Genomic DNA, 16271 nt, shown 5'->3' on the forward strand with positions numbered 1-16271 from the left:
GACCTGGGCCCTGACAGACCTGGGCCCTGACAGACCTGGGCCCTGACAGACCTGGGCCCTGACAGACCTGGGCCCTGACAGACCTGGGCCCTGACAGTAAATCTCAGTAAGACCAAAATAATGGTGCTCCAAAAAAGGTCCAGTCGCCAGGACCACAAATACAAATTCCATCTAGACACTGTTGGCCTAGAGCACACAAAAAACTATACATAACTTAGCCTAAACATCAGCGCCACAGGTAACGTCCACAAAGCTGTGAACGATCTGAGAGGCAAGAAGGGCCTTCTATACCATCAAAAGGAAAATAAAATTCGACATACCAATTAGGATCTGGCTAAAAATACTTGAATCAGTTGCCATTTATGGTTGTGAGGTCGAGGGGTCTGCTCACCAACCAAGACTTCACAAAATGGGACAAACACCAAATTGAGACCCTGCATGCAGAATTCTGCAAAAATATCCCCTGTGTACGTAAAACACCAAATAATGCATGCAGAGCAGAATGGGTAACCAGATGAAGAACGGCAACCAGTGAAGAACAAACACCACTGTAAATACAACCCATATTTATGTTTATTTATTTTCTCTTTTGTACTTTAACCATTTGCATGTCGTTACAACACAGTATATATACATAATATGACATTTGTATTGTCTTTATTCTTTTGGAACTTCTGTGAGTGTAATGTTTACTGTTCATTTTGATTGTTTATTTCACTTTTGTATATTATCTACTTCGCTTGCTTTGGCAATGTTAACATATGTTTCCCATGCCAATAAAGCCTTGAATTGAGAAAGAGGGGCTAGAGAGAGAGAGAGAGGGGCTAGAGAGAGAGAGAGAGGGGCTAGAAAGAGAGAGAGAGGGGCTAGAGAGAGAGAGAGAGGGGCTAGAGAGAGAGAGAGGGGGGCTAGAGAGAGAGAGAGAGGCGCTAGAGAGAGAGAGAGAGGCTAGAGAGAGAGAGAGAGAGAGAGAGAGAGAGGCTAGAGAGAGAGAGAGAGGCTAGAGAGAGAGAGAGAGGCTAGAGAGAGAGAGAGAGAGGGGCTAGAGAGAGAGAGAGAGAGGGTAGAGAGAGAGAGGGTAGAGAGAGAGAGAGGGTAGAGAGTAAGAGAGAGTAAGAGAGAGTGAGAGAGAGAGAGAGAGAGTGAGTGAGTGAGTGAGTGAGTGAGTGAGTGAGTGAGTGGTGAGTGAGTGGTGGTGGTGAGTGAGTGAGTGAGTGAGTGAGTGAGTGAGTGAGTGGTGAGAGAGAGAGAGAGAGAGAGAGAGAGAGAGAGAGAGAGAGAGAGAAAGAGAGAGAGAGAAAGAGAGGGTTGTATAGGACAATCAGCCGACTGACACAAATGAAGACAGACGAGGTGGAGATCATGAGAGGAGGTCCTTAATGTGCTCTGAGAAAAGGGGTGAGATGGAAAGTTGAGCTGTACAGGGCCTCTGAATGATGAGCCTATGTACTGTAGAGCATAATGAAACAGGCTACTGCTGTGCGGTAGGTAGGGCCTTCTTTGTTACTCCCCATGACACCACAGAAATAGATCATGTCTTGTTACTCTTCAGTGGCTTTGCTTTCCTATGCCCTGTCTCTTTATCCTGGCTCAACTAAATAGACTGAATTGGGAAATTGGCCATTATCTTCAAGAACTAGAAAAAGGAATGACCTTGACGTAGGACTTCTCTGTGTCCACCAGCTCCTGGATGACCTTGCTGAGCCTCTCGGTGGAGCTCATGTGTCGGGGGCAGGTTCTGAGTAGGGTGGGCTCGGCCCCTGGGTTTGGGGGATCTTTGTGGCCCTCCATCAGGCCCCCGGAGCCCTCTTGGAAGGTGTGGTACAGCGTCTCCACGCTCTGCAGGGGGCGATAGAGAAACAGAGTGGTTAGGGACCACAGGAGAACAGTAACATGTAGACACAAAGCTTATTAGGATCACAAGGACTTTTGTTAATACATCAATCGAAAAACAATATCCCCATCAATCAGCACAGTAATACGGTATCAGACAGAGCTGTCATCGGCTCCTGTAGCTCTATGTTTCCAGGACTCACAGGCTGCTCTCCACTGCGGAGGAGCTGCCAACATGCCCTGCAAAACCTCTACTCAGACCTATCGCGCCGTGTGTGTGTGTGTGTGTGTGTGTGTGTGTGTGTGTGTGTGTGTGTGTGTGTGTGTGTGTGTGTGTGTGTGTGTGTGTGTGTGTGTGTGTGTGTGTGTGTGTGTGTGTGTGTGTGTGTGTGTGTGTGTGTGTGTGTGTGTGTGTGTGGGGTCCAGTGAGTGTGCATAGAGACACTGCAGGAGAATGCGTTTTTGAGTGAGAGAGACGCTGATTGTTACACAAGCAATTCTCAGAAAATACCCTATCTGTCACCATCAATATTGCACAGCAACAGCGCAGATACATTCACACACACACACAAACCAAATCGATTAACAGCCCTCACAGTAAAACAACCCAGCAGAACCCAGATAGTGTCTAAAACCCAGTGTGGCCTATACCATAGAGACAGGGGACAAATCAAGTCCTCTATTAAGCTAAGCCAGTAGTTCATCAGGTAATTAGAAACCGGGTGGATTGAGCCCTGAATGCTGATTGGCTGAAAGTTGTGGTATATCAGACCGTTTACCATGGGTATGACAAAACAATTGCTTTTACTGTTCTAATTACATTAGTACCCGGTTTATAATAGCAATAAGGCTCCCTCGGGGGTTTGAGGTAGTTGGCCGATATACCACGGCTAAGGGCTGTATCCAGGCACTCCGCATTGTGTCATGCAAAAGAACAGCTCTTAGCCGTGGTATAATGGTCATATAACACACACACACACACACACACACACACACACACACACACACACACACACACACACACACACACACACACACACACACACACACACACACACACACACACACACACACACACACACACACACACACACACACACAGGGCCTTATTGCTTAATTATAGCATGGTTACTCAGGAGGGTGCCAAAGCAGCTTCCATACTAATCTGTAGAGAGGACAGAACTAGGCAGCACTATGGGAGCAGCATGGCTATGGCAGGGGTCTTGGGGCAGGGGGCTGGTGGCTCAGGCCCCCACTGAGGGGAATGGGATTCAGGCTAGGCTTGGCTGGCCTCTAGACACGACCACCCAGCCAGCAGCTCTGGGTCTCCACGTGAGCTAGGATAATTAAGCTGACCCACTGTGTTAACACACTGAAGGCTGTACACTGTAGATACACAAAAGAACAGACGCAGGGCAAGCATCGGCATCCACAGACACACACACAAGCTCAAGCACACACACTGAATGTAGTGAATATGTTTCACCCACACACTAACACAGACCAAAGCTTCTCCATATTGCAGCTGAAAAGGCTATGAGACTGACTGAAGGATAACTTGTTGACATACTAATCAGATACCCTGCGGCAGCTTCAGAGGCAAACTAGCCTCACACAGACGGATAACGTTATTTTCTGATGCCACACTCACAGGCGCACACACACAGAAGGATTCTCCCAATCTCGCAGCATGACTTTTCAGCAACTTAATACGGGCGACCTGTGAGAACGACTAGGGGGGGTATGACTCAGAAGTCTCCCTGTCTCACACAACAATCTGACCAAGTCTGAGCCGAACGCCTGACGGCCAACCCAAATATCCAATCAATTAAGATCCGCGAACAGGCCGCTCGGAGAATGGAGAGGGAGGCAGCAATGCACCCGGAGAATGGACAAGCACATCCGACAGTGCTAGTCTCAACACTCCCTCCCTATTCTGCTTACGCTGCTCCCGCTACATCTGGGCTCCTCTCACAGTTTTAGCGCTTATACTAAAGCCCACTTACACAACACAGGGAACGGACTGTTTTCTTCTGATTAAACAACCATGAAGCCTGTGGGGATTCTAAGAAGAATTATCTAAATCCTATCCTGCCAATTAGCCCATCTGCTCTCCCTGTTGTAAAGCCAGACATCTCCCTCTCCCCATGAGGAATAGTTTTAACCTCTCTGTCACAACACCTACAGCCCTAAAACATGTTGAGCCCGAGGTTGATACCCATCGCCACACTTAAACAACTAGACAGTGAAAGGCTAAACCCCACTAATGCTGTCCTTCCCTATTCGGATGGTCATTTCTACTCCCATGGCAAAAGCCTCTCGTCCCTCTCTGTCCTACTCACCATGAAGAGTAGTCTGTAGAGGAGCCTCCAGGCTGCTGTGGCCTGTCTCTGGGTCCTACAGGCCAGATTACAGCCTTTCCTATGCAGCCTACCTGACCTGCACGCTGGCATCACGGCTGGACTGGACCTGACCACTAAAATGGCAATTAGTTGTTCTTGACTGGACAGTACTAGATAGTCCCAATCAGATCCTCACGTTCAGTATTCCCACACTCCGCCTCTTCCTCATTAGTGACTGAACCCCCGTCTGTCACGTCGTCTTCCTCCTCCTCCTCCTCCTCCACCAGGCCAGGAGAAGCCTCAGTCTACAGAACACCTCACTCTCCAGGGGCAAGGGGCCATTTGATGGGAGCTAGCCATTGATCCTGAGTCTAGAGGTTCTGTGAGCGTAGGCATTTGACTAAAAACTGCTGCCCGCACCAATCTGCATATCTATCAATCAGACGGCCGGACCGAGCGGACAGTGCGAACGGAGGGGAATTCCTCCCTCGCTCTCTTTTTCTTTCTGTCAGTCTCTCTCACCCCATCTCTGGTCCACGTGACCCTTGTCAGCTTCCAGAGGGTATAATGCAGAGGTCAGGCTGCCAGTGTCATGCTGCCACAGGCCTGAGGCCTGGCCTCCCAATACATCAACACAATGAGGACTCTTCTGGCCCGCAAGCCTCACTGTTGCACTGTTACACGGTCAGGAACAGCAGTGTCTGTTCAATAGGCCAGAGGTGGTCCTCGAATGAACAATTGTTGGTGCTTTTCAATAAAAACATGAGTCCAAACCTATGTTAAGAAGCTATGCTTCCTTGTAAACAACATCATACTGAGGGGTGTCCTGCTGCTGGGTCTGCTGTTTGCAGACAAAGCCGAGTGACAACTAGCTGATTGTTCCAAATCCAATCCAGGACTGGAAGCTTAGGCCTGTGTGGGCAGACCATTCCAACACAACAACACAATTAACTAGCCTAACTACGGTCTCAGTATAGAAGCAACATATTCCATTAGATTCCACTACGTCCCCACCCCTTGAAGTGAACAGCATTCTCAGAACGCAGCACAAATATGTGTCTTAAAAAGGTGTCGGAATGTCTGAAAGTGTGTGGATAACTGCACTGAACATTTAACACTGGAAACAGTTGGCTGATATGTATTTGGGTATTGTTCATGTGAAGTCCTAGACGTGTTGACATGGGAGATGTCAGAAGGAGCGGTTTGTGAAGAGGAGTCGTTTGTGGAGAGATTATCGCTCCTGCTTGACGTGTCAACAGTGCGATTATCCAGTCTGGTATTTTCCACCCACGGGCAAGGTGTCATTCACTCACACACACACACACACACACACACACACACACACACACACACACACACACACACACACACACACACACACACACACACACACACACACACACACACACACACACACACACACACACACACACACACACACACACACACACACACACACACACACACACTCTCTTCTGCTCCCTCATACACCCAGTGGCAGCCCAACACACCCAAGAGGCTCCTAATCCAAGGTCAAAGGGCCTCCACTGACATCATATTCAAATAGTACGCAAATACAGTGAGGTTAGAAACAAACCCCGCCCAAAGAGAAACAAGAGCTGTCAAACAGTGGAGTGACGCCGGATACTGTCCATTCTCCCGTATCTCTGCCAAACATTAAAATAGAGTAATTAAAAGCAAAAGGCTAAGCCTACTTTAAGAGATGAATCGCTTTCAAATTAAAGAAAAGAATCCTCCCGGCGCCAAAAGACTCTCTTTAAGAAAATAAACAATCCCAAATGGAAAGTCTAAAGTATAAAGCCAGGGATAAAATATGGGGTGTCCCTCGGGCCGGCTCAGCCCATTGCTCAAAAGAGAGTGTCCTGTCACACCACAGTAAGGCTCTAACAGAGGCTGATTCATCCCTCAGGTTAGGCCTATTGTGCAATGTTGCCATCTACTTTTTAAAGCTCAATAAATAAAGAGAGTTTCTCATAAATCAAACAGGGAGGGAGGGCCCCAGTCTTCTATTCCCATTATACGCTTTCTTTTTCATTCTAAACAAATATTATTCCACCGGTTCTTCAGAGTGCATGGAATACTTCAGAGAATGTCGGAGACTTCAGAGTGCATGTTTCATGATAAGTCCCCATAGGGGTGTGAGACAAAAAGCATTACCCCCCCCCCCCCCCCCCCCAGATCACATCAATATCAAATGACAGCAGAGGAACAGTAGCATAGCAGCAAACCACTTCCCTCAACATGAAACCAGGTCCAATCAATTGAAAGCAGTCGGGAGCAGTCAATGATGGGTAAGCCTTCCCCTAGCCACATGACCTGGTGCCTGGACAGAACATGTAGCTGGGTGATAGCAAACACTACCTACCGCTGGTCCAGAAACCTGCCACAGGGGATGTCTGAGGACATCTGACTGAACATCAGGCTACGGAAAGGACAGACTCGGATATAAAGCAAAAGCATAAAAAAAGAAAAGCCAAGTCAACCCTCCAGAGACAGGCTGGACAACCGGTGGACTGAGTACAATAAATAATACTAGCGAGTGAGAAGAGTGACACAGTGACTCAGTTGTAGCAGCACACCCTCAATATCTACTGCAGTATGACAGTGACTTGACCATTTCTCCCATGCGGAGCTGCTACATGTACTGTATACAACATACTTAACTATAAACTGGTTGGTTCGAGCCCTGAATGCTGATTGGCTGACAGCCGTGGTATATCAGACCGTATACCACAGGTATGACAAAACATTTATTTGTACTGCTCTAATTATGTTGGTAACCAGTTAATAATAGCAATACGGCACCTTGGGAGTTTGTGGTATATGGCCAATATACCATGGCTAAGGGCTGTATCCAGGCACTCCGTGTTGCGTCGTGGCTAAGAACAGCCCTTAGCCGTGGTATATTGGCCATATACCACACCCCCTCATACCCTGACTACACCGCTCGCGTTGCAAAATAAATGTAGAAATCTATGTTATTCAATTACTGCACCCACACTGCTCCTGCGCGCCAACGAGCGTCTGCGTTGCCAAGGGTTCAAATAGAAGTCCTTAGTATTTCTGACGCAGATCGCGCTGCAAGTCCTGCCTCTCCCATCTCCTCATTGGTTTATAGTAGCAGGTACCCACGTGCCATCTCTTCATTGGTTATACCCACGTGGGAGATTGAAAGACAAACTGTGTTGCCGGTTGATGTGGTAATACTATGAAAGTTTAGATGCCAATCACCATATAAGTTCAAAGATGAAAAGGCCTGGAAGGAGGAGAGATGACTAGAAACGAGTCGGTTGACCGTTTTGTGTGTGGATTCATTGTCCGAGTAGAGTACCTTGTGCATTTCAGGTAAAATAACAACTCAATGTTATATAGGACAAATTAGCTAACAGCAAGCTAGCTAAATAGGACTAATTATCTAGCAAGTGCAAGCTAGCTAGCTAAATTGACATAAATATTTAATGCATTTCGACCTGTCCCCAAATGAATGTAATTGGTTCGGAGTTTGTTTTGATATTTTAAACTGCGTGTCGTGATCGCGTTTGGTGTAGGGGAAAATTAATTTATACATGATGGCGCACAGCCGGTTTGGTTTTCATGTCAGGCCTTATTGCTTAAATTATTCATTAGTAGAGGCAGGTTGGACAAACAGGGACGTGTCAGCACATAAAAACATTGACGCCTACTAACACTATGTGACCTGTCCTAAACATACTAACTAAAATAAACCTGGCCAAACAACTAGAAAGGACAGTGTTGGGTTACCAGGAGTCCAGCGCGTGGGTCGGGTACTGTAGGTTTCTCACAGGCCACACATCCAGCCATGTCGTCCAGCAGCAGGTCCAGCTTGTCTTTAAACAGCTGTCTGAGGGTGAGCAGGGCCGAGCCCAAAAACAGATCCTTCTCCTCGGCCTCACAGCCACCTGACCAAAACCAGCACATGGCCAAAATGGAGCACAGGGCCTGGGCTGGGGACTGGTCCCTGATGAACAGCTGGATCAGGGTGGTGAGGTAGACGCAGGGCCTGGCCTCTTCCTCCTGCTCCTCCGCCACCGTCCCCCTCCTCCTCTCAGCAATCAAACCTCCATCCGGCCCTGAGCCACGGTATAGGGCTGCCATTCCAATGCACACCAGCTCGCCTCTTCTTCTCCTCCTCCGGCGAGCCCTCTTAAGCCTCTCTCGATAGGTCTATCCCTCCTCTCCCTCGGTCTCTCTGCATTAGGGCCGCTCCAGACGCTGGGGCAACTTCCCAGCAATAAGCCCAGATTATTAGGCTAGTCACAGCCATATGGTGACTGATAGACTTAGTCATCATCACCACCACACACTACACCCCCTCCAATAGGCAGGTCCTGGAGGAGGGACTGGGGACGTCGGAGTTTCCCAAGGAGGAGGTAAGTAGGTGGGAGAAGTTTAATGAGGCTGTAGGTCTTTCTAGAGTCCATTGGTCTTTGCTGGCTGTTGTGGTTCAAAAGATGTAAAGAGGAGAGTAGTAATAACGCAGTAACTGGAGAGCATGTCTCACCTCTCACATTCAGACAGTTTAAATAGGTGATGAAAACGCCCTTCTTACATTCTTAGCCTAGAACAGAGCAACGGATTTCTTAACGGGTATAGCAGCCAAAATACACGCTGCCATTTACAGTACGCTGCCCACTCAGTTCCTGTAAGGACCATTTGTGGATTTCCCACAATCACTAAATCATTGGTGAAGCAAACCAAGTGATTGGATTAGGGCTGACCCCATTTAGTGGTTGATTGTTTGGTTGGTCGATAGGATGTTGGTTGACTGAGATTTCTTTAGTCGAGCAGTAGAAAACAAATCATGGTGTACAAGACACTGGTCTGATTGGCGCCTGTCTGAGTGGACTGATCCATTGTGGAGACCGTGGGGGTGGCACAGTCCATCACTCTAAGACATGTGCTACTGAAATTGTATATGGTTATATTACGCAAGAACAATGGTGCAACAGAAATGGCTGTAATTATGTTGCAGCTTCAGCAACACGGACAGCCCTGTACACACTGTTGATGTGTGGTGGTCGCTGCAGCAGGGAGGAGAGGGAGACAACACTATACACACTGTTGATGTGTGGTGGTCGCTGCAGCAGGGAGGAGAGGGAGACCACACTATACACACTGTTGATGTGTGGTGGTCGCTGCAGCAGGGAGGAGAGGGAGACAACACTATACACACTGTTGATGTGTGGTGGTCGCTGCAGCAGGGAGGAGAGGGAGACAACACTATACACACTGTTGATGTGTGGTGGTCGCTGCAGCAGGGAGGAGAGGGAGACCACACTATACACACTGTTGATGTGTGGTGGTCGCTGCAGCAGGGAGGAGAGGGAGACCACACTATACACACTGTTGATGTGTGGTGGTCGCTGCAGCAGAGAGGAGAGGGAGACAACACTATACACACTGTTGATGTGTGGTGGTCGCTGCAGCAGGGAGGAGAGGGAGACAACACTATACATACTGTTGATGTGTGGTGGTCGCTGCAGCAGGGAGGAGAGGGAGACAATGGGTGCTAGTCACAGTCACTCACTGTCTTTTTTTAACACAGTGCAGCAAGTCTGAGCCCGGCCCGGCACAATCAAATCAATTGCGGTCGGACTCCCTCTAGTCATTTGTGTGTGTAAATGATTGAATCACACAGTGTGCTTAGAGCATCAGACAAGCTCAGTGAATAGAGCTAAATGTGATTAAAACACATAGGATGTGTCTATATGGAAAAATGGGACAGGCCTACTTTCGATATTGGCGGCGAGCGAGGCTACAGTAATGGAAGGATGTGGTTACTGCTCTATGCACTGTCAAATCCCTCTTAGTTAAGGGTTGGAGGAAGTTAAGGAGCTTACTCTACTCAGCCTGTTGGCAAATGGTATGTGTAGCACAACAACTTCACGCCATCACCAGCCATTTCATACAGTTGTACAGCTCCTGTTGGGAGTTATGAGGTTTACTACACACCCTCATGGAGCTGGAAAAACTATCACGAGGACTGTGCACTGGAACCTAACGCACTGGAACCTAACGCACTGGAACCTAACACACTAGAACCTAACGCACTGGATCCTAAAGCACTAGAACCTAACACACTGGAACCTAACACACTGGAACCTAACACACTGGAACCTAATGCACTAGAACCTAATGCACTAGAACCTAACGCACTGGAACCTAACGCACTAGAACCTAATGCACTAGAACCTAACGCACTGGAACCTAAAGCACTAGAACCTAACGCACTGGAACCTAAAGCACTGGAACCTAAAGCACTGGAACCTAAAGCACTGGAACCTAAAGCACTGGAACCTAAAGCACTGGAACCTAACGCACTAGAACCTAACGCACTGGAACCTAACGCACTGGAACCTAACGCACTGGAACCTAAAGCACTGGAACCTAAAGCAGTAGAACCTAACGCACTGGAACCTAACGCACTGGAACCTAACGCACTGGAACCTAACGCACTGGAACCTAACGCACTGGAACCTAACGCACTGGAACCTAACGCACTGGAACCTAACGCACTGGAACCTAACGCACTGGAACCTAACGCACTGGAACCTAACGCACTGGAACCTAACGCACTGGAACCTAACGCACTGAAACCTAACGCACTGGAACCTAACGCACTGGAACCTAACGCACTGGAACCTAAAGCACTGGAACCTAACGCGACGTCCTAAATAATAAGGTGACTGTCCGAGGCAACATCATTCCATATGGAGCAATGTGATGAAAGAAACATGGTAGTCTAGTAGCCAATGAAATGCTACTGGTCAACTATCCAACCTCACAAAGTCCAATAAGAAACATTACACTGGTATTAATGACTACAACAGCCTGGTGTTACAACAAAATGTGGTTTAAAAAGAGTTTTGGTTGTGTCATGGTGTTGATGTATACAGTGTCGCTGTAGCAGAAGTATCTAGGTGATATTCTGTGATATTCAGTGTCAGCTCCCTTAGTCAGGTGTGCTGCTGCTGTGTGGGCTGGCCAGGGTGTCAGTCTGCTCCAGGCCATGGGACCTACAGTACCATACTACCGGGGGGGGGGGGTCCCCAAACAACAACAACAACAACTTGGCAACATGGCAGTGGGGAACCTCATCTAGTGTCAGAGCACTAGGGTAAATACTGAGTTAACTGTGCTTTGGTAGCAGCTGCTCACCGTTTTAATATAAGAAAATTGGAAACCACTAGACCAATTAATCAAAGTCAGTCAGTGTTCCGCGGCAGGCGATTACATGCTGTGACAAGAGGCTTGAAATGAGTCTTTCCTTCCCATCCATCTCCATTCAGTCACAGGCTGGCTGGCAGGCTGCGGTGGGCACTTATTCTGCCTGAAACACAGGTGATTTTCTACCCATTGACTAGATTGTTTTGTTTCCACTCCGGGGCACAAACTGACTCCGGTAGTGAGGCGAAATTCCAACCGTTCTTGACAGCTATCAGATTTGCCACAACAAAATCTCACAGCGCTCGCTTTTACTGCATGGTACCTATTTGTCTCAGTATCTCTCGTTCACACACGCATGCAATTGTACAAACACTCCTCCCCACACACACACACACCTACCACTTACACACACGCCCGCCCGCACAGCCTCCGGTACCTCTCCGCTGGTACGAAGACAAACACTGTGTCCGGTGCAGCAGCAGTCAGAGGTACTGCAGTGCAGATCCCAGTGCAGCGGGACTCATTCTTGTCACTGGGCAAACAGAGCGAGAGCTGAAGAGCCGGTCTTCTCTAATCCACCTCTTCACTGACCTCAGACCTGCTATTACAGAGACTTAACAGAGCCCACTGGGACATACCATGCCTATATGGTTTAGTGCATAGTATCACTGTAATGTCTAATGGAACAGTGTATATAGGGGCATTACATAGGGAACACATTGACAACCTGTTGTCTACAAGTGGTAGACACAGGGGTGCAGGCAAATGGTCAGCCTAGATATTCACTATTTCCAGCCAGTGTTTACAGTCTCGAGAGGGAGATTTTTATGAGCATCAAACAGCATACAGATCGTTCTCTCTCCTCTGAGCTGCAATGTTACGTTTCAGTCCACTGAAGTGAGGATCATTAAAACCTGGCCCTCCAGATGACTGGTCTCATTAATGCAGCCCTATAATAAAGCTTGGCATAGATACTTTTCCCCATCTCTAAAATCGGTCGGTTTTATTACCATAATGCAGAAAGCTTTCAAACATGACGCATAAATACACTCTAATGACTTAAATGAGTTATTATTCACATATATTTTTTTTTTAAACTGACAACAACAAAAACTCCCTGGGACAAAAATAAACATCAATTGAATCATCACTGGACAGCAGCCATTTGCATACTTACAGTAGGAAAAGTGGAGCTGTGATGAAAGCTGAGGTGCACTAGCCGTCACCTCGGTCTATTCTCCCTCTATGCCAGGGGTCGAGCCAGAGAGCTAGCAGAGGGTCAGGCTTTCAGGTTCAGTACAATGCCTCTGCTGCTTCTACTGAGGGCTAGGACCCGGCATGGCCAACCCTGACTCTGTCATTAAAACTTCCTGCTATTCTGGGTGTCTATCTAGGGTGTTGGGGCCTCAGACAATGACAGAGTGAAGGTTAGTAGCAGGCAGAGGGAGTGTTGACAGTATGGGCGTTAGACTGAGACAAAGGGCCTCTCTCTCGGAGTGTGACAGTAATAAGCTGTCTGTAGACTGAGGCCAGCGTAATTATATAGAGATCTTTAAGGGTGGTGCCAAGACTTCTTCAGCCCCGATGCCACAGCTGTCCCTGATGAGGGGTTCCAAGCACACATTTATATATGCACAGCTCACACACTAATTTGCACACATATATACTTTATTAGGTACAACCATCGAGTACTGGGTCAGACTACCCTTTTGCCTCCGGAACAGCCAGAATTCTTCGGGGTGTGGATTCTACAAGGTGTGGCGTTCAAATGTTGCTCATTTGGTATCAAGGGACCTAACATGTGCCAGGGAAACATTACCCACACCATTACACCACCGCCACCAGCATGTACCGTTGACACCAGACAGGATGGGTCCATGGACTCATGATGCGTACTTCAAATTGTGGCTCTGCCATCAGCATGACGCAACAGGAACCGGGATTCGTCGGATCAGGCAAGATTTTTCCACTCCTTAAATTGTCCAGTGGTGGTGATCGCGTGCCCACTGGAACAGCTTCTTCTTGTTTTTAGCTGATAGGAGTGGAACCTAGTGTGGTCGTCTGCTGTGTAGGGTCCCAAAGACCCTCCCCAATATTGATTAATGGGACCTTAAGATTCATATGCTTGTACTGTTGCTATGTGTCTGAACTCTGCCACTATACTTTGCACAAGCCATCTGTATTAGTCTTTGCGGTTAAGCCCGAGCTGTTGCAAGAGTGTGCTAGGCGTGTGTCTGGTTTTGACATTTTGATCTTGGGTGACAGTGGACAATGCTAATGAATTCAGAGAAGCTACTGTCCTAAGTTACTTTATAAAAAGGTAACCTCAGCTTATTGCTGCACAAATACATTGACGTAGGTGATCACACCACCAGGGAGTGAGCACGTATATAATCAGCTGTGCCCCTTGGTTGGTTGCAGAACTTACTGAGACATACGCGCCGAATTTCTATTTTCAACTTCTGTCTGCCCATTGCATTAATAAAGGTCTGATTGATTGACTTATTGTCTGATATTGTCTGATTGATTGACTTATTGTCTGATATTGTCTGATTGATTGACTTATTGTCTGATATTGTCTGATTGATTGACTTATTGTCTGATATTGTCTGATTGATTGACTTATTGTCTGATATTGTCTGATTGATTGACTTATTGTCTGATATTGTCTGATTGATTGACTTATTGTCTGATATTGTCTGATTGATTGACTTATTGTCTGATATTGTCTGATTGATTGACTTATTGTCTGATATTGTCTGATTGATTGACTTATTGTCTGATATTGTCTGATTGATTGACTTATTGTCTGATATTGTCTGATTGATTGACTTATTGTCTGATATTGTCTGATTGATTGACTTATTGTCTGATATTGTCTGATTGCTGATTTCCCCAATAAGCCAATGATTGACAAGGAACCTACCCCGACAGCTGCAATAGCTTATCCTATCCACTGTGGTACTGTGCCGTTACTTGCCCGTTTGTGGCACACCTGTTAGTTTGCAGGATTCGTGCCATTCTCTTTCGACCTCTCCCATCAACGATCTGTTTTCACCCACAGGACTGCAGCTGACTGGATGTCTTTTGGGTTTGTCGCACCGTTCTCTGTAAACCCTAGACACTGCCAGGACACCGGCTGTTTCTGAGATACTGGAACCGGTGCACCTGGCACCGATGATCATACCACCCTCAGAGTCACTTCGGTCACTCGTTTTGCCCATTCTAACGTTCCATCGAACAGTAACTGAAAGCCTCGATGCCTGCTTTATATCGCAAGCCACAGCCACGTGACTCACTGTCTGTAGGAGTGAACCATTTCCGTGAGCGGGGCGGTGTACCGAATAAAGTGTGTACATTAGTAACTCTTTTTCAAAATTGCTTGGGGCCTGTAGTGTGTTGGTTCATGTTCTCAAAGCTCTTGATTATTCTATCTCCCCCGCTCTGTCTCTAGAGCTCTCCGACTTCCTCTCGGTATGTTTATGCCGACTCATTGAACCCAGTGTGGGCGGTGCCAGCGGGCGCAGCTTTCATTCAATCTTACCTTGCTGTGTTGTACGGCCCTGTGGCTGTGGCGGGAGTGTTGTAGACGATTCTCCAGCCCAGAGCCTAGGGACTCACCAGGGACCTCTGGCACCAAAGAGACATCTGAGGAGAGAGAGACACAGCAATGTTCAGTGTTTTTTCAAGGGTTGACCATCTTGGCCAATTCATACAAGCACTGCTAAGTGCTGTTGTCGTCGAGGCTAGTCCTGTCACACACCAGTTCCCCTGAGAGGGAGAGATGTTTACAGTTCAGCATCTACTGACCACAGAACAGAAACACGTCTCTAGTAACAGTATACCACGCCATCATAGTTGTCCACGGGTTAGAAGGAAGCATTCTAACAACCGTCACAATAAACATCACAGAGAAGAAGTCTTCCCACTAGTCAGACAAGAAAACAAATCCTCTAGTTTGTTAGACGTGGTCTTAGGAGAAAGCTGTTGATAATATAGTCTTGTTGTATCTTTCCTGAAAATCCCATTTTGGGAAAGGGCTCAGCCACACGCTGCTCCTGGTTAAAAAGGCACCTGGCTGGATTAACTGGGGCTAGATCGGATTACAGTTACTGGGGCTGGTAGGGACATCTACCCTCCCTCCCTGTTTCTAACAAACTCACAGGCTTGTGGGAAATCAACTCAGCACATGAGCACAATCAACGGGCTTGACCTTTTCATTGTATTCTGGGAGATAAAGACTTGGTTAACACTTTACTTGACACCCAGCGTCACAACACGTTGGCACAGTCATAACCAGGTCATCATATGTCATAACAGCTGACATAACATGGTCATAACACTGTCATGACATATATTTAGACCTGTCATGACATATATTTAGACCTGTCATGACATATATTTAGACCTTTAGACCGATATGTACGGCTGGTTATGACACCTACATAAGAGTGCCAAAACCCACCACACATGGCAACAAAAAAAACATTACACCATAGCCTATTTGTCAACACTATGTTCATGTTATATACAATTTTCTGAAATTGACCATATTAAAATGAATGTTATTGTAATTGTGCACACATTGATGTCAGACACGCACTAAGTAAAGTGACACAGGATGGTCATAATGCTTTGACAGTGTCATAAAGTGTATTTCCTGTAAGCTATTTAAAATATGATGAAACAAACAGGACTGTAAAGAATTCGTTACAACAACAACAGAGGACTTAAGAAGCAACCTAAAAACGAGAGGAAACGTCTTGGCAGGGAAAAAACATTTGAATAAACGTTGGTTTTAACCCTCTTATATAGGTGTTATAACCAACCGTGCAGTGTATGTCACAACAGGTGTAAATATATGGCTGATGACAGTGTTACAAACAT

General features: G+C 47.0%; 1 protein-coding gene across 8 annotated transcripts in view; it reads right to left on the minus strand.

Annotated features, from left to right (window-relative positions):
* LOC124046352 (rho guanine nucleotide exchange factor TIAM2-like) overlaps nucleotides 1-16271 on the minus strand; it is a 106528-nt gene that overhangs the window by 20679 nt on the left and 69578 nt on the right. For 6 of the 8 annotated variants that reach the window (XM_046366644.1, XM_046366647.1, XM_046366646.1 and 3 more), the window contains 2 exons: nucleotides 14929-15032; nucleotides 1654-1839 (listed from right to left, as the gene is read on the minus strand). In XM_046366644.1, the coding sequence (XP_046222600.1) occupies nucleotides 1654-1839; nucleotides 14929-15032 (290 nt within the window). Of the gene's footprint in view, nucleotides 1-1653; nucleotides 1840-4175; nucleotides 4440-7958; nucleotides 8401-14928; nucleotides 15033-16271 lie in introns of those variants that run through there. The other 2 variants (XM_046366650.1, XM_046366651.1) reach the window with 2 other exon arrangements.

Source organism: Oncorhynchus gorbuscha, linkage group LG10 (assembly GCF_021184085.1).
Source record: "Oncorhynchus gorbuscha isolate QuinsamMale2020 ecotype Even-year linkage group LG10, OgorEven_v1.0, whole genome shotgun sequence".
Classification (NCBI taxonomy): domain Eukaryota; kingdom Metazoa; phylum Chordata; class Actinopteri; order Salmoniformes; family Salmonidae; genus Oncorhynchus; species Oncorhynchus gorbuscha.